This window comes from Eurytemora carolleeae, unplaced genomic scaffold, assembly GCF_000591075.1.
Source record: "Eurytemora carolleeae unplaced genomic scaffold, Eaff_2.0 scaffold277, whole genome shotgun sequence".
Classification (NCBI taxonomy): Eukaryota; Metazoa; Arthropoda; class Copepoda; order Calanoida; family Temoridae; genus Eurytemora; species Eurytemora carolleeae.
The window spans coordinates 210665-231139 of record NW_019396330.1 but is presented as its reverse complement, the minus strand read 5'-3'; the positions used below and the strand labels follow the sequence as shown (position 1 = coordinate 231139).

The window sequence follows — 20475 nt, the reverse complement described above, 5'->3', positions numbered from 1 at the left end:
TATCATGAGTATTTGTGTTAAAAACAATAATTAAGAGTTTAATGTTAATATTGTTTACGAACCTGCAGATTATCCTCGCAAACAGGCTCTTCATCGAGGAGAAGATAGAGTCGTTGAAGATTATGTAAATCCAAGGATTCGTTACTAAACAAACAATATTGTATCAATAGATTGTTACTAAACAAACAGTTTTTTATCAATAGTTTGTTACTAAACAAACAATATTGTATCAATAGTTTGTTACTAAATAAACAATATTGTATCAATAGTTTGTTACTAAACAAACAATATCTTATCAATAGTTTGTTACTAAACAAACAATATTATATCAATAGTTTGTTACTAAACAAACAATATTGTATCAATAGTTTGTTACTAAACAAACAATATTGTATCAATAGTTTGTTCCTAACAAACAATTTTATTTCAAAGAACGCGTCATTTAACATGCAATTTAAAAAAAAATGGTATTTGTTACTAAATAAACTATTTTATATGAATACTAGCTTGGGAACCCAACGTTGCCCTGGATACTCATAATTACTATCCCCCTTTACCCGCGAATTGTCGATTTAGCTATTTTTCCCGATAAAAGTCGACCTACTCGGTTTAGAATCTTCAAACCAAGCTAAGAACATCTTTGTGGCTCTCCCAAGTTCCACATTTAAAATGCACCCAGGGATTCCTAAGTTATGATCGGACAAAACAACAGTAATTACAACTTTATATATTTAGATAAAGCGTGTTCGTTAATAATGTTATATTAAGGAGTTTGCAGTTGTAACTAAGAGCAAAGTACGTATTTCGTTCTGTTACAAACATATTTTCCGTGTCGATATTGTGACGCATATGAACTATAATCCAATCTAAGGTTAAACTCAAAACATTTATTGAATTTAACATCGCAGTTGACACTGGTTTCAGACAAACCATGAGATTATGGAGTGAATAGACGGTGAGATAAAACTTATATTTCCCTTAATTTATGATACTTTTTATTATTGCAATTTATTTTATATAATTATATATAAAGAGGTGCAAATACAAGTTCAAACGCCAATTTTGAATAAACCCTAATATATTTTTTGGAGATGTTTGATCTAAAGCTCGTCGGAAAATTGTCAGTTAACCTTGATAAATAAGTTTAATGGATTATAAAGAAGAAAGTTAGTTTATTATGGTTATAATGCCTATTCAATGTACTCTATACAGAACTAAATATAAAAAATTGAAATAAGATATCTCTGAAATATATTTCTATAAGTTGATCTCAATACATTCATTGAGAAAAAAGGAAAATGGTTTTAAAACCAGGTATTGGAAACCAGGTTCAATTGTATAGACAGGATACCGTTATGAAACCTGGTATTGGAGACCAGATTCAAGTGTTAAGACAGGATATCTTTATGAAACCTGGTATTGAAAACCAGGTTCAAGTGTTTAGACAGGATATCTTTATGAAACCTGGTATTGAAAACCAGGTTCAAGTGTTTAGACAGGATACCGTTATGAAACCTGGTATTGGAAACCAGGTTCAAGTGTTTAGACAGGATACCGTTATGAAACCTGGTATTCGAAACCAGGTTCAAGTGTTAAGACACGATATCTTTATGAAACCTGGTATTGAAAACCATGTTCAAGTGTTTAGACAGGATATCTTTATGAAACCTGGTATTGAAATCCAGGTTCAAATGTTAGGACACGATATCGTTATGAAACCTGGTATTGGAAACCAGATTCAAGCGTTAAGACAGGATATCTTTATGAAACCTGGTATTGAAAACCAGGTTCAAGTGTTAAGACACGATTTCTTTATGAAACATGGTAATAAAAACCAGGTTCAAGTGTTTAGACAGGATATCTTTATGAAACCTGGTATTGAAAACCAGGTTCAAGTGTTTAGACAGGATACCTTTATGAAACCTGGTAGTGGAAACCAGGTTCAAGTGTTTAGACAGGATACCGTTATGAAACCTGGTATTGGAAACCATGTTCTAGTGTTTAGACAGGATACCGTTATGAAACCTGGTATTGGAAACCAGGTTCAAGTGTTTAGACACGATACTGTAATGAAACCTGGTATTGGAATCCAGGTTGAAGTGCTAAGACACGATACTGTTATAAAACCTGGTATTGGAAACCAGGTTCAAGTGTTAAGACAGGATATCGTTATGAAACCTGGTATTGGAAACCAGGTTCAAGTGTTAGGACACGATATCATTATGAAACCTGGTATTGGAAACCAGATTCAAGTGTTAAGACAGAATATCTTTATGAAACCTGGTATTGAAAACCAGGTTCAAGTGTATAGACAGGATATCGTTATGAAACCTGGTATTGGAAACCAGGTTCAGGTGTTTAGACAGGATATCGTTATGAAACCTGGTATTGGAAACCAGGTTCAGGTGTTTAGACACTATTTTTTATGAAACCTGGTTTTGAAAACCAGGTTGAAGTATTTAGACAGGATACCGTTATGAAACCTGGTATTGAAAACCAGGTTCAAGTGTTATAAAATGATTTCGTTATAAAACCTGGCTGAAAATTTTAGAATGGTGGATATTGAGATTGATACTTGATCCTCTCTTTTTCTCAATATCGAGACTAACCTAATCTTGTACTTGTATCCTGAAAAGTGTATAAAAATCATCCAATCAGAGTCGTGTAGATGAAGCCGATAAATTTGAAATTTTGCGCGCCATTTAAGATTTTATACAGAAATGGGAGGGACTCCCTAAATAAAAAAAACTATTTTTGATTTTTCTTTTCTATATCCACGAACGAACGGTTTAAGAAGAAAATCAAAAGTGTGTCCATTGGATACTCAGATTAAGTAATCGGGATTTAGGATATCTGATTCTAAAGTTTTCAGCACTGGTATTGGAAACCAGGTTTCAAGTGTTAAGACACAATACCGTTATGAAACCCGGTATTTAAAACCTGGTTTTAAGTGTAAAGACACGATACTGTTATGAAACCTGGTATTGGAAACCAGGTTCAAGTTTTAAGACACTATACTGTTATGAAACCTGGCATTGGAAACCAGGGTTCAAATGTATAGACAGGATACCGCTATGAAATCTGGAATTGGAAACAGGTTCAAGTGTTAAGACACGATACCGTTATGAAACCTGGTATTGGAAACTAGGTTCAAGTGTTAAGACACGATACTGTTATGAAACCCGGTATTGGAAACCAGGTTCAAATGTTAAGACAGGATATCGTTATGAAACCTGGTATTCGAAACCAGGTTCAAGTGTTAAGACACGATATCGTTATGAAACCTGGTATTGGAAACCAGGTTCAAGTGTTAAGACACGATATCGTTATAAAACTTGGTATTGGAAACCAGGTTCAATTGTTAAGACACGATATCGTTATGAAACCTGGTATTGGAAACCAGGTTCAAGAGTTTAGACAGGATACCGTTATGAAACCTGGTATTGGAAGCCAGGTTCAAGAGTTTAGACAGGATATCGTTATGTAACCTGAGCTGAAAACTTTAGAATGGTGGATATCGGGAGTAATGCTTAATCCATTCTTTTTCTTAATCTCGAGATTAAATATTGCTTGTTCTCCTCTCATTTTTAATCTCCAGATTAATTATCCGATCCGGATTAAGGATATCCCATTCTAAAGTTTTCAGCTCTGGTATTGGAAGCCAGGTTCAAGTGTTAAGGCTATGATAATATTCTAATTAATGAATTCATTCTTAGGACGTAGAAGTAAGGGTTAAAGTTAGATTGATATTGTTCTACTCCGAGGAAGGGAGTGCAGAACCGCCATAAAGTGGTTCGGATATTGAAGTGCGAGGTATCATGGCGGCAAATCTCTCCCTGCTCTTGGTTTAAAAAGTTTACCTGAGTTCAAGGTAAGAAGGTAGAGCAGGGTTTCCAGATGAACAGCTGAAATTATTAGAATTAATTATTTCTCTAAGAGATAAATCTTAGATCAATCAGTTGTGTTTAAAGTTTTAATAATAAAAAACATTGTTCGTAAAAGGAACAGTACCCAGCAGTACCTTTGAACTAAGTTTCACCAATAAAAGTCAAACTAATCAACTTAAAATGTCCTCATTCAAATGGGTTCATAAGTTATGATCTAACATCCAAACAAACAGACAAATAGAGTTCACACTTTACATATCTATTTACATAAAGTTGTAATCTTTGTTTGTCTATTTGTATTTCCGATCATAACTCAGGAACTCCTTGACTGCTTCGCTTCGAATTTTGATTTGTGAACTTGAGAGAACCACGGGAATGTTCTTAGCTTAATGTTTAAAAGGTCTCAGTTAAAAAGGTTGAGTCTTGTAAAGAAAACAAAGCTGAGTTATTGCACTAGTTTATATCAAAGCCTTGTCTGTTTATTTGTCTTGTTTTTCCATAAACTGAAAAAATGTTTGTTTATGACCTAGGTGGCTTGCATGGCCCCATATAGCCGTTTTTTGAGTAAAATTTGAAAAAGATATTCTTAGAAAATGATCAAGTAAAAATCTATGAAAATCATTTATCTACAGATATTGAAATATAAGTAAGATTATAGAAGAGTTCCATTAAACATGGGAATAATGTGACAACCTATAAATTTTTTTTTGTTCATATTGAAAATATTATGTATTTGATGATTTCTATGAATTTATATCTAGGAAGAAGTATCAGTGGGTCCGTATATATACAGCTACAAGCAGACCGATTATGTATATTTATTATAACACTGACCTATAGAGGAAGCAATATCAGTGGGTCCGTATACAGCTACAAGCTGACCAATTATATATATTTATTATAACACTGACCTATAGAGGAAGCAGTATCAGTGGGTCCGTATATATATAGCTACAAGCTGACCAATTATATATATTTATTATAACACTGACCTATAGAGGAAGCAATATCAGTGGGTCCGTATACAGCTACAAGCTGACCAATTATATATATTTATTATAACAATGACCTATAGAGGAAGCAGTATCAGTGGGTCCGTATATATACAGCTACAAGCAGACCAATTATATATATTTATTATAACACTGACCTATAGAGGAAGCAGTATCAGTGGGTCCGTATATTTACAGCTACAAGCAGACCAATTATATATATTTATTATAACACTGACCTATAGAGGAAGCAGTATCAGTGGGTCCGTATACAGCTACAAGCTGACCAATGATAAAGGGTAGAGAAGAGATGATGTAGCACGCAATCACTGCTGTGGTCAGTTTAACAGTTTTCACCTTAAATAGATAACGTTTTCTGATACTCTTGTATAGTCCAGCCCAATATGATTTTAACTTATCATGTAGCAAATACCTACTCCATAACAATTTTACTCTAGACGTATCTATCCAGGTCACTCTTGTATGCCGAGTCCATTACCGTCTTATCCAATGAGGGTTCAGTCATGTGTTAGTTGTCTATTCTAAACCAATAGAAATAGTAACATCTATCTTTCTATCTATCTCATTATCCAATTAGAGTTATGAATCCTTCAATGGGCGCTATCAGTAAATGGAAATATTTACTTCTACTGAAACTATAGTGAAGTGTACTCGTTACCAAGATCAACCAGGACTTATTCTCTGATTCTAAATGCCACACAGGCAATACCTCAACCAGGCTTAACTCTCCGGTTTTAAAGGACACACAGTCTAAATCTCAACTCTTATGTTTCAAATTCAAATAATTAGGTTATCACAATACAGATATTAACACCATAGTTAAGTTTACATACAATGTACAACGTAATTTAACTTGGTATGTTCAGGATTATAATATGGGGTTTACTACAATGTTATTACATCTCAAATAATTGACTGTAATTATTGACTCTCTATTTCTACAGGGTGAGTAAAAAAAAGTGTGGTTTGCGACGCCTGGTGCAAAATTGTACCTTTATTTGTGCAACTCTCCTGAATGGTGTTTTTTCAATATTTTTTGAAAATTTGTATTTATTTTGGTACTCCAATGGCCCAAAAAAAATCCGCGAACTTTTTTTGTCTCAAAGTCATAAGTTCAGAAAAACAAAAATGTGTTAATAAATTATTTCTATCGAAATCTAAAATTCTGAAAAGATTGTATCACAGAATCGCAGAAAATTTTCAAAATTGTAATAAGAAAATTCACAATTTTCAGTTCTGGTATAATTTTTACGGAAAAAATAGTTGTTCAATGGTTCTTAAGGTTTCAACTGAACAGCGTATATTTAATACTTTAGAATTTACTAAGAAGAAAGGAACTAGAGAATTTCAATAACTTTTCCTTAAAAAATAGACCAGAACTAACAATTGGGAATTTTCTCATTACAATTTTGCGAATGTTTTGTGAATTTGTGATTCAATCTTTTTAAAATTTTAGATTTCGATAGAAATAATTTATATACACATTTTTGCTTTTCTGAACTTTTGATTTTGAGAGAAAAAAAGGTTCGCGGATTTTTTTTTTGACGATTGGAGTACCAAAAAAATACAAATTTTCAAAAAATATTGAAGTAACACCATACAGGACAGTTGCACAAAAAAAGGTACAATTTTGCACCAGGCGCCGTAAATCACACTTTTTTTTGACTCACCCTGTAGTAATTCTTTTTAATATTGATTTCTTAGTTTCTTTTTAGCATAAAAATATTAGTTTTAGATAATGAAGCAAAGTTAATTGAGATTCCAACCATACAACAGTTGAGATCTATGTTTTGTGACCAAAAACTGAATTTTTAGCAAGTTTTTTGCGGATCCGGAAGCAAGAAGCCAAAATGTTGCAGAAACCACTGCATATTTCCATTTTTAAATTTTCTACCTGGAAAATAAATGAATCAAATTTAGAATTATCTTTCAAGTTCTACTATTATCATAATATTTTGAAATTGAAATAACAAATTTAGCCAAATAATATTTGTACAATGCATTTTGCTCTCCTATTTTATGTTGACCTTTACAAATCTGATTTAATATTTGCTGTGTACACTGTACAGTATATAATATCATGCACAGAGAAGAAAATACGTAGAGGATAAATCATAAATAAGAGTTTCCTCGGAGTATACATTTTTATTTTCTCTCGGCTAGGAAAGGAGTTCAGAGCTGAAAACTTTAGAATGTGATATCCTTAATCTTGCTCTCTTAATTAATCTGAAGATTAAAAATGAGAGGAGAACAAGCCATATTTAATCTGGATATTGAGAAAAAGAGTGGATTAAGCCTTAATCCAGATATCCACCATTCTAAAGTTTTCAGCTCAGTGTACATTTCTTGTAAATGTTCAAATATTATAAGCAGTACATCATAACAATAACGTACGCCTATGCTTCAGGGAATAGGAATAAAGGGAAAGGAAATGGCGCTGATCTGGCATAAAAAAGCCAGACGCACTGCTTTGCAGATGAGTTCGGTATTCCTTACACACACTCTTTTGTACAGACACACACACATGATGTTCCCACCCCCTCCTGCTATGCTTTCAAATGTGTCAAATAAAATAATTTTTTTTGAAGATTCAAAATAATTTTCAAATTACAGTACAGCAAAATGGCGGTGTTAATTTTTCATGAATTACCAGCACTCTATTCATTATCTGCTCTGTGTTATCATTTTATTTTAATCTTAATTTAAAAAAATATATAGAAAAGTTTCATCTTACTGGTTAAAAGAAGCCTAACTATGGAAAATGCATATTTTTATGTAGTTTTGTACTTTCTGCACTGTTCTTTTAACTAACAATTTCTTTAACACTAATGTCCATCCATTATCTGTATTTTGTAAAGTTTTAATGCATCAGCATTAAACATTAATGGATTAACGAAAAGGCATGACATCTGGTTATATCTTCCAGATTTAAATCAAGCAAGACTTTCAAGACTAAGCAGTCATTAAAACTAAGGCTTGAGCCTAATAACATTTTAGTCCTAGTTTTTGTTCTCCAGTCAAGTCCAATTTTAAACTAGTTATTTAATTTTAAAACTTAATAAAAAAATCAACGAAAAATCTAAAAATCGAAAAATTAAGCATTTATTAATTAAATCTTGAATATCGCCATTAAAACCAATCAATGTCGGTTTCTTCACCGCGCTTAAATTATATGAGATTGGTTCACGTGACATAAACTGTCGTCAGCTGATTCTTGGGTCTAAGATAAAGCTCTAAACCCAGGTCTAATTCTTTTTAAATTACAGGCTCATATATATTTTTGATTATGGCAAGAAGCGACATCAACGGTAGGAAGAATAACTAAATATTCAATCCGAGAGACTGGACAGGTTTCAAATTAAAAACATTAATCTCCATATATAGAAGGGAATGATTTATTTAGTGTACCGTCCCGTTTTGCCTAGTCTGAGATCTGTACTTGCTCTAGCTCAAATGAACTGAGCTGAAAATTTTAGAATGGTGGATATCGAAATCAATGCTTGATCTCCTCTTTTTCTTAATCTCCAGATTAAATAATGCTTGTTCTCCTCCTGTTATTAATCTTCAGATTAATTAACCGATCGGGATTAAGGATATCCCATTCTAAAGTTTTCAGCTCTGGAATGTTAAGTACAGTGTGTACAAAAAATCTTGAACTGATGAATTTGGCACTTGTCGAAGGTGTCGAGACAAGTTTTCCAAATTGTCAAAAAGATGAGATGAGGCCAGAATCAAATCAAGGACAAGATTATGAGATACAGGTTGTCCCACGAAACATAACAGTTGGTGAATAGTTTAGAATGTCTTCTTCCATAATTTATTGAGTTGTTTGATATCAATTAGACAATAATACAAATAATTATTGGTAGTCATGTTATAGTAAAATTGGTTTAAAAATAAAATATGTTTCAGAATTTTTTTTTTTTAACGAATTAAACCGCAAAAAAGCCTTTAATATCTAATAAATTATAGGAAAGACGACTTTCATAACTATTTACCAACTGTCATGTTTCGTGGGACAACCTGTAGTATCCTATTAGTTCATTTTTTATCCAATTAAGGAATCTGATGTAATTAACTCACACCCCTTTTAGATACCCCCCTCCCTATTTGCCTGGTCTGCCCCTCCCTCCCTATTTGCCTNTACTGTTTACCTTTGCTCTTGAAATACATGTTGTAGTGTTGGAAACAACCTAAAAAAATTTGTTAAGATTTTTTAAAATAAAATTTTTTTAAACAAAATTTGTTTTTGACTTGTTCTTCAATTTTTTCTTTAGAAAATAAAAGGTTTTTAAACAAAATTAAGCTTTGACTTGTTCTTCAATTTTTCTTTAGAAAATAAAAGGTTATAAAACAATATTAAGCTTTGACTTGTTTCTTTTTATAACGTACCATTAAAAATATTTTTTTTTCTTCAATATTTGATGTTAAATTACGAAAAACTTCACTTATAAAAAAGTTTTGTTCAGTCGATACAGGGTATACAAACTTAAACAAAAATAGTTGAACATTTTTTGATGAACATAAACAAAGTTTTGTTTTACCTGAACCAACTTTTCCACGGAGTTCTGTCTCTCTGAGGACACAGACATACGCTCTCCCTCACGGTCAATCTAAATACGTGTTTAGGGGGTATATAAAACACGTGTTTAGGGGGTATATAAAACACGTGTTTAGGTGTTTCAATTGGCAGAGTTTACACGTGTTCAGAGTTGCGACTTATTTTTCACAGAGTTGGGATATAAAACCGGTTTAATAATGTACAGTGAAACCCTTAATAGCGAATACATCGAAAGAATTCATCAAATGTCGTATTCTTCACTTTCTGATAATGGAATGTTGCAGATATTTAGTCTTTTAATCAAATGATTATATGGAACTCTTTAAAACTGTTCCCGCATATTCATGGCTATTTATTTATTTTCGCAAATACTGAAATTTACGAAATATAGTATAAAACTCATTGAAAAATTGTCAAGACGACATTTGAAAAATTCTTCCGATGTATTCGTTATTAAGGGTTTCACTGTATTTGGTCGATTTTCATGGCTAGAATTTCATTAGAATAAGACTTAACATGGCCACCAACTCTTCACTAAACCAATTAAATTTACAATTACATTTTGATAGGTTTAGGCGTCTTAAAAGAAACAATGAGTAAATTGACTTTAAATGACTAGAAGAAAAGTTTCACAGCTAAGAATAATTTTTCTTAATCCTGTCATGGAGAGCTGAGATTTCATCAAAATGTTCTGACTCATTCCATAAAATAAGCTGCAAGTAATGTCTAAGGCACTCTGTTGCACATGTTACCATTTTACTTTTGTGTAACAACTGCATTTATTTCATGATAAATTAAGTTGCATTCCAGTGAGAAAGAATAGTACGTATCATGCATTAAAAGTTTAGAAATGAGAAAAAACATTTAAATAAATATGTATAAAAAACATACATAAAGTGTAAAATATTTAGTAATGTTTATAAATATATAATAAATCATATAGATACATATAATACATAATATCAGTTGAAACGCAACAATCTTCTTATAACATTTTATTCATAAACAAATTGTTTCATGCTTTTATGCAATCATCAGTACGAATATACAGACATATAAATACATAGACATGTGTATAATTTGTGACAACGGACAACATGTGTTTATAAGTAGAACAATGTAAAAAAATATGTAAAAATGTATAATGATGTAAAAAAGAATTCAAACAAATGTGCGAAAATTTGTAGAAATTGATTAAAATCATATACATATGTGTGAATAGTTCAAAAATGCACAAAATGGTAGATTTTTTTAAAACATATACATATTAAAATTTTTAAAAACCTGTTTCCATGAGAACAGGGTCTGGATGACTGATGGTTTACGAATAACCTAAAAATAATAAATATTTCTAAAATATATAATAAAAAGCAATAAAAAATCTTATTAATAAAATGAAAATGAAAATAGTTCTAAATGAGGTTTAATTATAATAATAATTTTCTGAGTCCATTTTGAAACTCATAAATCCCTTCCTTCCTGAATCTGTTTAATAGCGGTTTACCCACAAAGGATGCGACTTCAGAGACGACTGTACGGAATTTATACAGGCTGTTTCCTTATATTTATGATTTTCTGCAGCAACTAAAAACTTGTTTTAGGTCGTCTTTACAGTCTCATTCTTTGTGGGTAACCCTGTATGAAACCCTTTAAACCTTCAGAAGTTTACTCAATTAATTATTACATTTTACCGTTGACAAATTTCTCCCACTCTCCCCCCTCCCCCACCCTTACTGCGGCAAAATTACTTTGTTACCAGAATTTCTAGGATTTTTAAAGGGAAAGCGGCTTAAGATAAGTTGTCTAGGCCAGCACAAGTAATTAAACTAGATCTTACTAGTTCAACTAATTCTCCATATTGATTAATTCCCAACTCAGGTTGAACTTGTCAATTGATAGATTAAGAAAAAACTTTTTTAATCAATTTCTCAATGACTAAAGTTTGTCGTGCCAATTGCCACAGTATCTGTATATGGAGGGGGGGGGGGGGGNTGTTTCCTCCAGTCTTGATTCCAGACAAAAGTCGATTCCAGGCTGAAGTTGGGCCTCTTTGCCATATCTTAAGCAATACCGATCCATTTGGGAGCCTATGACAGGCCTGAATATCGCCTTCAGGTATCTCTACTTTGTATTTCTGTTTTACTAGCTCTATGCAATGAGCAGAAATGGAGCTGCTACCCAGCTGTTCATCACTTTTGATGATGGATGGACTGCCAGGTTTTGGTTTTTGACAGGAGAGGATGAGGTTTCCTTTTAATTGACGCTGTTTTGATTCATCTAGGTCGTCCTCACATTTTCTAAGCTGGTTTTTTATCTCCTTCTCTTCTTGCTTCTGTTGTTTGAGCTCTGATATCTCCTTGCTCAGTATAACCACAATTTCAACTAAATGGTTTAGAATTGTACCAAAACTAGATTTTTCAGGTTGTATATCAGTCTCAGAACCAATTCCTAGATCGGACAGGTTTTTGAGAATAGAATCTAGGGCAGCAATTTCTATTTCTGGGTGATTTTCTGACTTGTTATTTTCCTTGGAGTTAGTAGCCCTTGGAGGTTTTTCATGGTTTGCATTTTTCCTACCAGCCATTTTATACACCCTGTATAAATTGTTGACTGAACTATCTATACATGAACTTATAGATAATTAGTGCCAGATGACCGAGCGCACACACCCACACTCACGTCTTGTCACGGTGAAGGGTAAGAATGGTATTAAAATTAAATTTTATGTTATTTTAACAAAATTTACCTCTGGTTGAAACGCAGTAGTCTCGGAGCGTGGACTTTCTGTTTCCGTTCGAGCATTTCCGGAATCCTTGATAGTCACCCAACGGAACCTTAAATAATTCACATACAGTGATCCCCAAAATACTGTATAATGTAGCGATGATATTCCTCAGAACAATTAATGAGCATCATATATGCGGCACTTTATAGATAGTGTTTTGTGATTATAGTTTGTTTTCAAAATAAGTTTTTTATTTCTACTTTTAAAAGGATTAACAAAGATCTGTAAAATATTTAATCTTTTCATCATCTGAAATATGATATTTAAATAAGCCAGCCTTTTCTCAGTGTGACAAAACAAACTTTTAGAGAATTAAATTTTGAAATGCATAAAACATCTTAGATTTTTGTACACTGTACACTGTACACTGTACACTGTACACTGTACACTGTACAGCTCCTTTATAGTGTTGCAAATCGAACCTAACACTGTAAAACTAATCCCATATAAATCCAAATTAAAATTGAAAGTCGTCTTCAATGTTATCATAAATGCGACGGCGACTGAATTAAATTCTAGAAGAACCATGACTCTTGAGACAAGCAACTAAATTACTTTTTACTTCTTTTAACAAGCAGAATGTACTAAAAATAAAGAGTCTTGTTGGGATTTCCATGTTTGTAAGTTGGTGATATTATTTTGGTTGATATAAGTTGAACATTTTTTCCTTCAAACTAATTTTAAAATATTTTGTTGGACTTTTTTCTTGCATTAATTTTTTTTCTGAACTAAACAGCACTAAGAAGAATGATTGAATCCTAAGATATCAAGATAGGGTCCTTGTTTGATCTCAGACAAATACTTATGCAACGCCAAAATCACGACATTAACCTTAAGTAACCTTACAACCTATATCATCATATTCTCTCTTATTTCTTTTTACGCGCAGATTCTTTGTTCTCAAAATATTTCACATCTTCTTAGTAGCCAACTTTGTTACTTATGTATGATACAATCTCAAAATATTTCACATCTTCTTAGTAGCCAACTTTGTTACTTATGTATGATACAATCTCAAAATATTTCACATCTACTTAGTAGCAACGCGCACACCTCAACTCGATGACCCCATTTTTTTATTTTGGGGCAAGAAACATCTATAGTATTCTCTCTGGATTAATAATGAATAAATGAACTAGATAATAATGTTTATAATCTTGAAAATAGAATATTTCTAATTGTGGTTTCTCTACAAAAGTGAAGAAAATAGGAATTCAAAAATTTTAAAACTAGAAAAACGACAATATTTTCAACATTATTTATCAGATAATATATCTTTAACATTCCCTTTACCTGGAGAATATAGATTCAGTAAACAGAGTAAATATAGAAATCATGACACTTTATAATCAACCTTGAGAAACTAGATTTAACCTAATTTTTCACATTTCGTTCATCTTCAACAAGTTTTAGATATTTTCGAACCAAAATATAAAGTTTTATATCAAATCAAACTTTAAGTTTAGTAGGGCATATATATCTATACTTCATCCCGTCAACTAATACTTTATTTCAGGGTGCATTGCGCCTTAAAGCTATATTTTGAAATTTTGTAATTAAAAGAGAGAGAGATTGAGTCTTTAACACAAACTCTGACTTTCTAACATCTGTGCAACTCAATGTTAGATATTTCGAATAAACTAAGTTTAGAATATTAACGGTCTACGCCATCAGGTAACAAAGGTGTTTGGATTAGAAAATTTAAGATTGTGGTAAAGACCCAATTCCTTCCCAGATTTTTGTTGTTTCTCTAATTTGATTGATTGATTAAAAGAGGACTAATAAATTAAGTGATTTTGACAAGGAATATGTATGTACAGGAGTCCTGAAAACATAATATTACTGTTCTTGAATGGAATATATACAAAATGGTTCAGTTTTAATAAAAATGTTTGAAGATTCCAACATTATAAATTTTGTACTGTACTGTATTTACTGTACTGTACTGCACTGCACTGTACTGTACTGTACTGTACTGTACTGTACTGTAATGTACTGTACTGTACTGTACTGTACTGTACTGTACTGTACTGTACTGTACTGCACTGTACTGTACTGTACTGTACTGTACTGTACTGTACTGTACTGTACTACTGTACTGTACTGTACTGTAATGTACTGTAATGTACTGTACTGAACTGTACTGTACTGTACTGTACTGTACTGTAATGTACTGTAATGTACTGTACTGTACTGTACTGTACTGTACTGTAATGTACTGTACTGAACTGTACTGTACTGTACTGATACATACTGTACTTTACTGTACTTTACTGTACTATACTGTACTGTATTGTACTGCACTGTACTGTACTGTACTGTACTGTACTGTACTGTACTGTACCTGTGTCCACTGTATGACAGAGTCTCCACATTTTCCTTCTCGAAGAGTACAATCGTCTTCGGTACAGCGTGTGGACCATCGTTCCTAATTTGTTAGATATTAAAGGGACTGTGGACTAGTGGACCATCATTCCTAATCTATTAGATATTAAAAGGACTGTTTACTAGTGGACCATCATTCCGAATTTATTAGATACTAAAAGAACTGTGGACTAGTGTACCATCATTCCTAATCTATTAGATATTAGAGGGACTGTGGACTAGTGGACCATTATTCCTTATTTATTAGATATTAAAGTGATTGCAGACTAGTCAACCATCATTCCCAATTTATTAGATATTAAAGGGACTGTGGACTAATGGACGAGTAGACGAGTGGATGAGTGGACGAGTTGATTCCGGACATAGACTCTGATTTTCTGTGAATAACTCTGTACGTGGAACTTCTTCATTTTATAAAAATTTAGCTGTATATATATACTAACAAATGGATTCACCGACAAAGGGTCAAACGACCCAGGGTTTGAACGACCCAGGGTCAAACGACATAGGGTCAAACGACACAGGGTCAAACGACAAAGGGTCAAAAACGCGACAAAGGGTCAAACGACACAGGGTCAAACGACAAAGGGTCAAAAAATGCGACAAATGGGCAAATTTTTTTTAATTTTGACAGTTAGTATTTTTTTATTATTATTTAGGATTAGGTTAGGTTCATTCTGGGCCTAGCGCTGCGGCTAGGACAGGCTAGGGGGCCGAGCGCTGTGGCCACATGGTCAATTATTTCCATTTATTTATTATTATTTAGGTATAGGTTAGGTTAAGACACTTTCTGGGCCGAGCGCTGCGGCTAGGACAGACTGGGAGGCCGAGCGCTGCGGCCACGGGTTAGGTTAGTTAAGACAATTTCTGGGCCGAGCGCTGCGGCTAGGACAGGCTAGGGGCCGAGCGCTGCCGCCACATGGTCAATTATATCCATGTCTAACATAAGATCCATGTACAAAATTGATAGGAGGGTTGCGAGTTTCCTATGATTCAAATCAAAAAATATTTTTATCATTTAGACAGTTAGATACCTGTTAAGTTGTTATCCATTCTTTTTTACTAACACTGTACAAATTTGTATACTGAAAAAATAATTATTGGTTTCTGTATTTATATTTCAATGCAATGAATATTTTTGTCTACAAAACTTTGAAAAAAAGATTATAAATATACATATAATATAATATAAGCTGCAGCAGAATCCATCATTTCTTGGTTTACAGTTCCAGTAATATCAGCAAAAACTGCTCTTGGGGCAACTGTAGGCAGGTTTGCAGCAGCCATTATTTTCTCCTGCTCAACAGCTCGAACTTTATTCTTCACAAACCTATTTCCATGGGCATGGTCGGGTTTAACGGACTTAATTATCCCAGATTCATCGATAAGAATAGCATCGCATTTTTCAGCAATCTTATCAAGACACCTCAAATAGCTTACACCCATCTTCTTGTTTACACTTGTCTTCTTGTAATGGTATCCCTGTTCATCTACAATGATCCTACCACCTTGTTTTGCAGCAATAAATGTTGCCAACCCGACCATTATGGAAGCCAAGCCAGAATCAGACTAAAGTTTTAAATCTTCAAAACAGTTTAGGATTAGGTTAGGTTCATTCTGGGCCTAGCGCTGCGGCTAGGACAGGCTAGGGGGCCGAGCGCTATGGCCACATGGTCAATTATATCCATTTATTTATTATTATTTAGGGTTAGGTTAGGTTAAGACACTTTCTGGGCCGAGCGCTGCGGCTTATAGCAGAGTAGTTATATAAATACCTCCAAAGTGCTAAACAGATAGCAGAGTAGCTGTATATATACCTCCAAAGTGCTAGACAGATAGCAGAGTATCTGTACATATACATCCAAAGTGCTAGACAGATAGCAGATTAGCTGTATATATATACCTCCAAAATGCTAGACAGATAGCAGATTAGCTATATATAAACCTCCAAAGTGCAGTTGTTTAATAAATACCTTCAAAGTGCTAGACAAATAGTAGAGTAGCTGTATATATATACCTCCAAAGTGCTAGACGGATAGCAGAGTAGCTGTATATATATATATCTCCAAAGTGCTAGACAGATAGCAGAGTAGCTGTATATATATATATCTCTAATTGTTCTCCTTAAATCTATTTAATTGAAATGTGTTGTTATCATTATTGAAATTAGGTGGAAAAAATAATCAAAACAGCCAAGAGCTATTTTCCACCTTCTTGCTTTATACTTGTACTGTTAATATAATCCTCAATTTGTAATTGAAATCTCGTTCTGTACACAGATACATGTATTTTAGCAATAAACGTTATCTATCTATCTATCTAACTATATATCTATCTATATACCTATCTATCTATCTAGTTGGATGAAGATTTAACACAAGAAGATTACAAAGAGTTTGAGAAAACGAACTCCCTGATACAAGAAAACAGACAGACTTGCACCTGCAGCTGACCCAGAGACTGAAAATTGTAATCCAGATGTCAAGCTCAGTTATAAAATAATTTTGTGGATTTTCAAAAATCAATGAAAATAGAAGTTCAGAGGCACTTATTTTAATTTTGATCATCCATAAACCTTCCCTGGGGCCATGTGAGGTCCCACATCGGTTCAGCCGTTTTGACGTTTATTNACCCGAGAACGGGTCTAAATTACGATTTTCGGGACTAATTATAAAATTTCATTAGCATGAATCATTTTGAAAAATAACATAAGGCTTATATAAGAATTGTCTTACGGAAAATGATAAGTTTTTTGAGTATTAAGGGTTTATTTTGGTGTTAAAGATTGGAGATAATCTAATATGATATGGGACGCTCTGTATCTATCTATATATACCAAGGGTCAATATAATTCCCAAAAAAGCTGATTTTCTCGAAAAAAAATGCCCCCAATTTTTTTTTTAATTATCATATAAAAAAAATTTGCCCCCAATTAAAGAATTTGCCCCCATTTCTTTCAAATTCGTCAATCCCAAATGGGATTGAAAAGGGAATTATATTGACCCCTGATATATACCTCCAAAGTGCTAGACAGATAGCAGAGTAGCTGTACATATATATACCTCCAAAGTGCTACACAGATAGCAGAGTAGCTGTATATATATACCTCCAAAGTGCTAGACAGATAGCAGAGTAGCTGTGAGAGAGAACAATCAGTGGAAAGCAGAAGTTTGCCGCTGTGTAGAAAAGAACATACGCCTAGAAAGAAAAAATAAACTTTAAAAAATCTGATTCTGAATACCAATAAACGATTAAATGACAAAATCTACAGAATGTGCCTAATTAAAGTTTAGCTGATGCCACACGGTGGGGTATTTTAGGGGGTCAAGGGGGGTGACTGGTTTTCGTCACAATACTCCTATTAAAATGCATTTGTCTTGTGTCTCAAGGTGGGAATGGACAAAATGAATATATTCTGATAATCTTTTCATTTACGAACATTGTATCAATTGTAGCTTGCATTGATTTATAATGATTTCAATTTTATAATTAATTTTCCCGTTCATATATTTATCCTAGAATGGATCCTGTAAATCAGCAATACATTTAGAATGTCGTCTTTGCTAAAGCTAACTATTTCGGGAAACACACATATACTTTATAGCTCTTTTAACACAATTACAACGGATCCAAGATAATCTAGGTAATAGGTATATAAATAGATTCTAACAACCATTAATCAGAGATGCAGGGGCGCCACAAGCCCGCCCAAGTATTGGTTTGGTTGGGCTCTGATTCGTTTACATATAAAATACCCATTTTAAGAGTTTTCACTGTAATTACCAGTTTTCCGTCATTTTTCAAAACTTCAACACAACATTATAAAGCCTTTGAGGCTTCTCGCAAAAAAAATACTCAGCCTTAGAGTTGACTCAAATAAGATGTTTATGGTGTAAAAACAATATTGCTGCCCCCCCCTTTATTCCCCTTTGTGTGCCAGAGCATCAGTTCAATTTAATGATATTAGCAAAAATTTGAAGCAAATTTTGGACACGCATTAACTTTTTAAACTCCTATGATGCGTGTTTACACCTTTTCGTGTTGAAGCCTAGTTCAGAGCCTCAATTATCAACCGTTTTTTTTGGAAATTAAAAAACAGCCAAATTTATACTAGATGATTATAATAATAAAAATGAGAACTACTACTATATTTTAATTAAATAAAAAGAGATATTTAAATGTAAAGACCTTTTATTTTTTTATCTTTTTCTTTTATTTAGGAAAAAAGGAAAGTAAAAAGGAGAGAAATGAAAAGCATAAATCAAACCAAACCAGAGTTCTTTTGTAACAAATATAAAGCAAGAAAAAAGTTTTGTTAAAGATATATATGATTTTATTACCCACACTGAACTGTTATTAAAATCGCTGAGGGGTATTTGATTTTATTTGATTTGCAGTTTTGACGTGACAGGAATTATATTAAACTTCCTGGAAGGCAAGCCCCAAAACTTTCTTTTGCCGAGCCGCATTCCCTCTTTCAGAGCCAGATGTTGATATTTAGTAAATGTCGTACTCTTAAAACTTCGTCCCAAACTGTATCAGTCCAGGTAGGTACAACCCGCCCACTATCAAAGTTAACCAGGACACAATCCACACGGCCACAATCCCATGAACTATATCAACGCCACTACCACTGGGCGCGATCTTGTTAGCTATTGGTGTCAATACGGACAATAGCTATTAATCAAGCTCTAATTGTCACACAGGGACACAAGCATAGCTATCAAACAAGCTATTAATCGAGCTCTAAATGCCNAAAAAATGAAAATAAACAAGCTATTAATCGAGCTCTAAATGCCACACAGGGACACAAGCGTAGCTATCAAACAAGCTATTAATCGAGCTCTTAATGCCACACAGGGACACAAGCATAGCTATCAAACAAACTATTAATCGAGCTCTAAATGCCACACAGGGACACAAGCGTAGCTATCAAACAAATTATTAATCGAGCTCTTAATGCCACACAAGGACACAAGCGTAGCTATCAAACAAACTATTAATCGAGATCTAAATGTCACAAGCGTAGCTAAAAACAAGCTCTTAATAATGTATATTTCTTCAGATCAGATAAGATTTAGGTCCTTAACAGCGTAACTTACCTCTGACGTGATTACACCAGTAAAGTCTGCCCAGCACATTTCAAATAGTTCACCGCTCTCACATAAACTCTAAATATACAATAATAAGTTTATCAAAACTTAAAAAATATATCTGTATCTGTATCTGTATCTGTATCTGTATCTGTATCTGTATCTGTATCTGTATCTGTATCTGTATCTGTATCTGTATCTGTATCTGTATCTGTATCTGTATCTGTATCTGTATCTGTATCTGTATCTGTATCTGTATCTGTATCTGTATCTGTATCTGTATCTGTATCTGTATCTGTATCTGTATCTGTATCTGTATCTGTATCTGTATCTGTATCTGTATCTGTATCTGTATCTGTATCTGTATCTGTATCTGTATCTGTATCTGTATCTGTATCTGTATCTGTATCTGTATCTGTATCTGTATCTGTATCTGTATCTGTATCTGTATCTGTATCTNAGTTCTGGTCACGTGATTTAAGTTTAAGATTTTCTAAATTTTACATATATGAATTTTCATATAATTTTAACACAGTTTTATATCAATTTCTCGAGACAGGAACATCAGATAAAACTTTCATGGGTCGCGATCAAGAGCTAAAGAGATTAGCTTTTAACCTATACCCCCTTTCATTTTTCCTTTACTGTCCCTTTAAGAATCATAGAATGTAAATTGTGTAAAGTCAATAGCTATACCTTTTTATTTTTATTCAATGTAATAAATACACTTAATGTAAGTATTGCATAGTCT

At 33.1% G+C, this 20475-nt stretch overlaps 1 protein-coding gene across 1 annotated transcript in view; it reads right to left on the bottom strand.

The window, feature by feature from the left end:
- The window catches only part of LOC111701068 (isotocin receptor), a 46437-nt gene that overhangs the window by 1386 nt on the left and 24576 nt on the right, over positions 1-20475 (bottom strand). The window contains exons 11-20 of the mRNA XM_023472200.1: positions 19734-19802; positions 17738-17829; positions 14591-14674; positions 12208-12295; positions 10746-10793; positions 9445-9513; positions 9055-9093; positions 5119-5236; positions 3861-3905; positions 63-144 (exon numbers count right to left, since the gene is read on the bottom strand). Coding sequence (XP_023327968.1) covers positions 63-144; positions 3861-3905; positions 5119-5236; positions 9055-9093; positions 9445-9513; positions 10746-10793; positions 12208-12295; positions 14591-14674; positions 17738-17829; positions 19734-19802 — 734 coding nt within the window. The remainder of the gene's footprint in view (positions 1-62; positions 145-3860; positions 3906-5118; positions 5237-9054; positions 9094-9444; positions 9514-10745; positions 10794-12207; positions 12296-14590; positions 14675-17737; positions 17830-19733; positions 19803-20475) is intronic.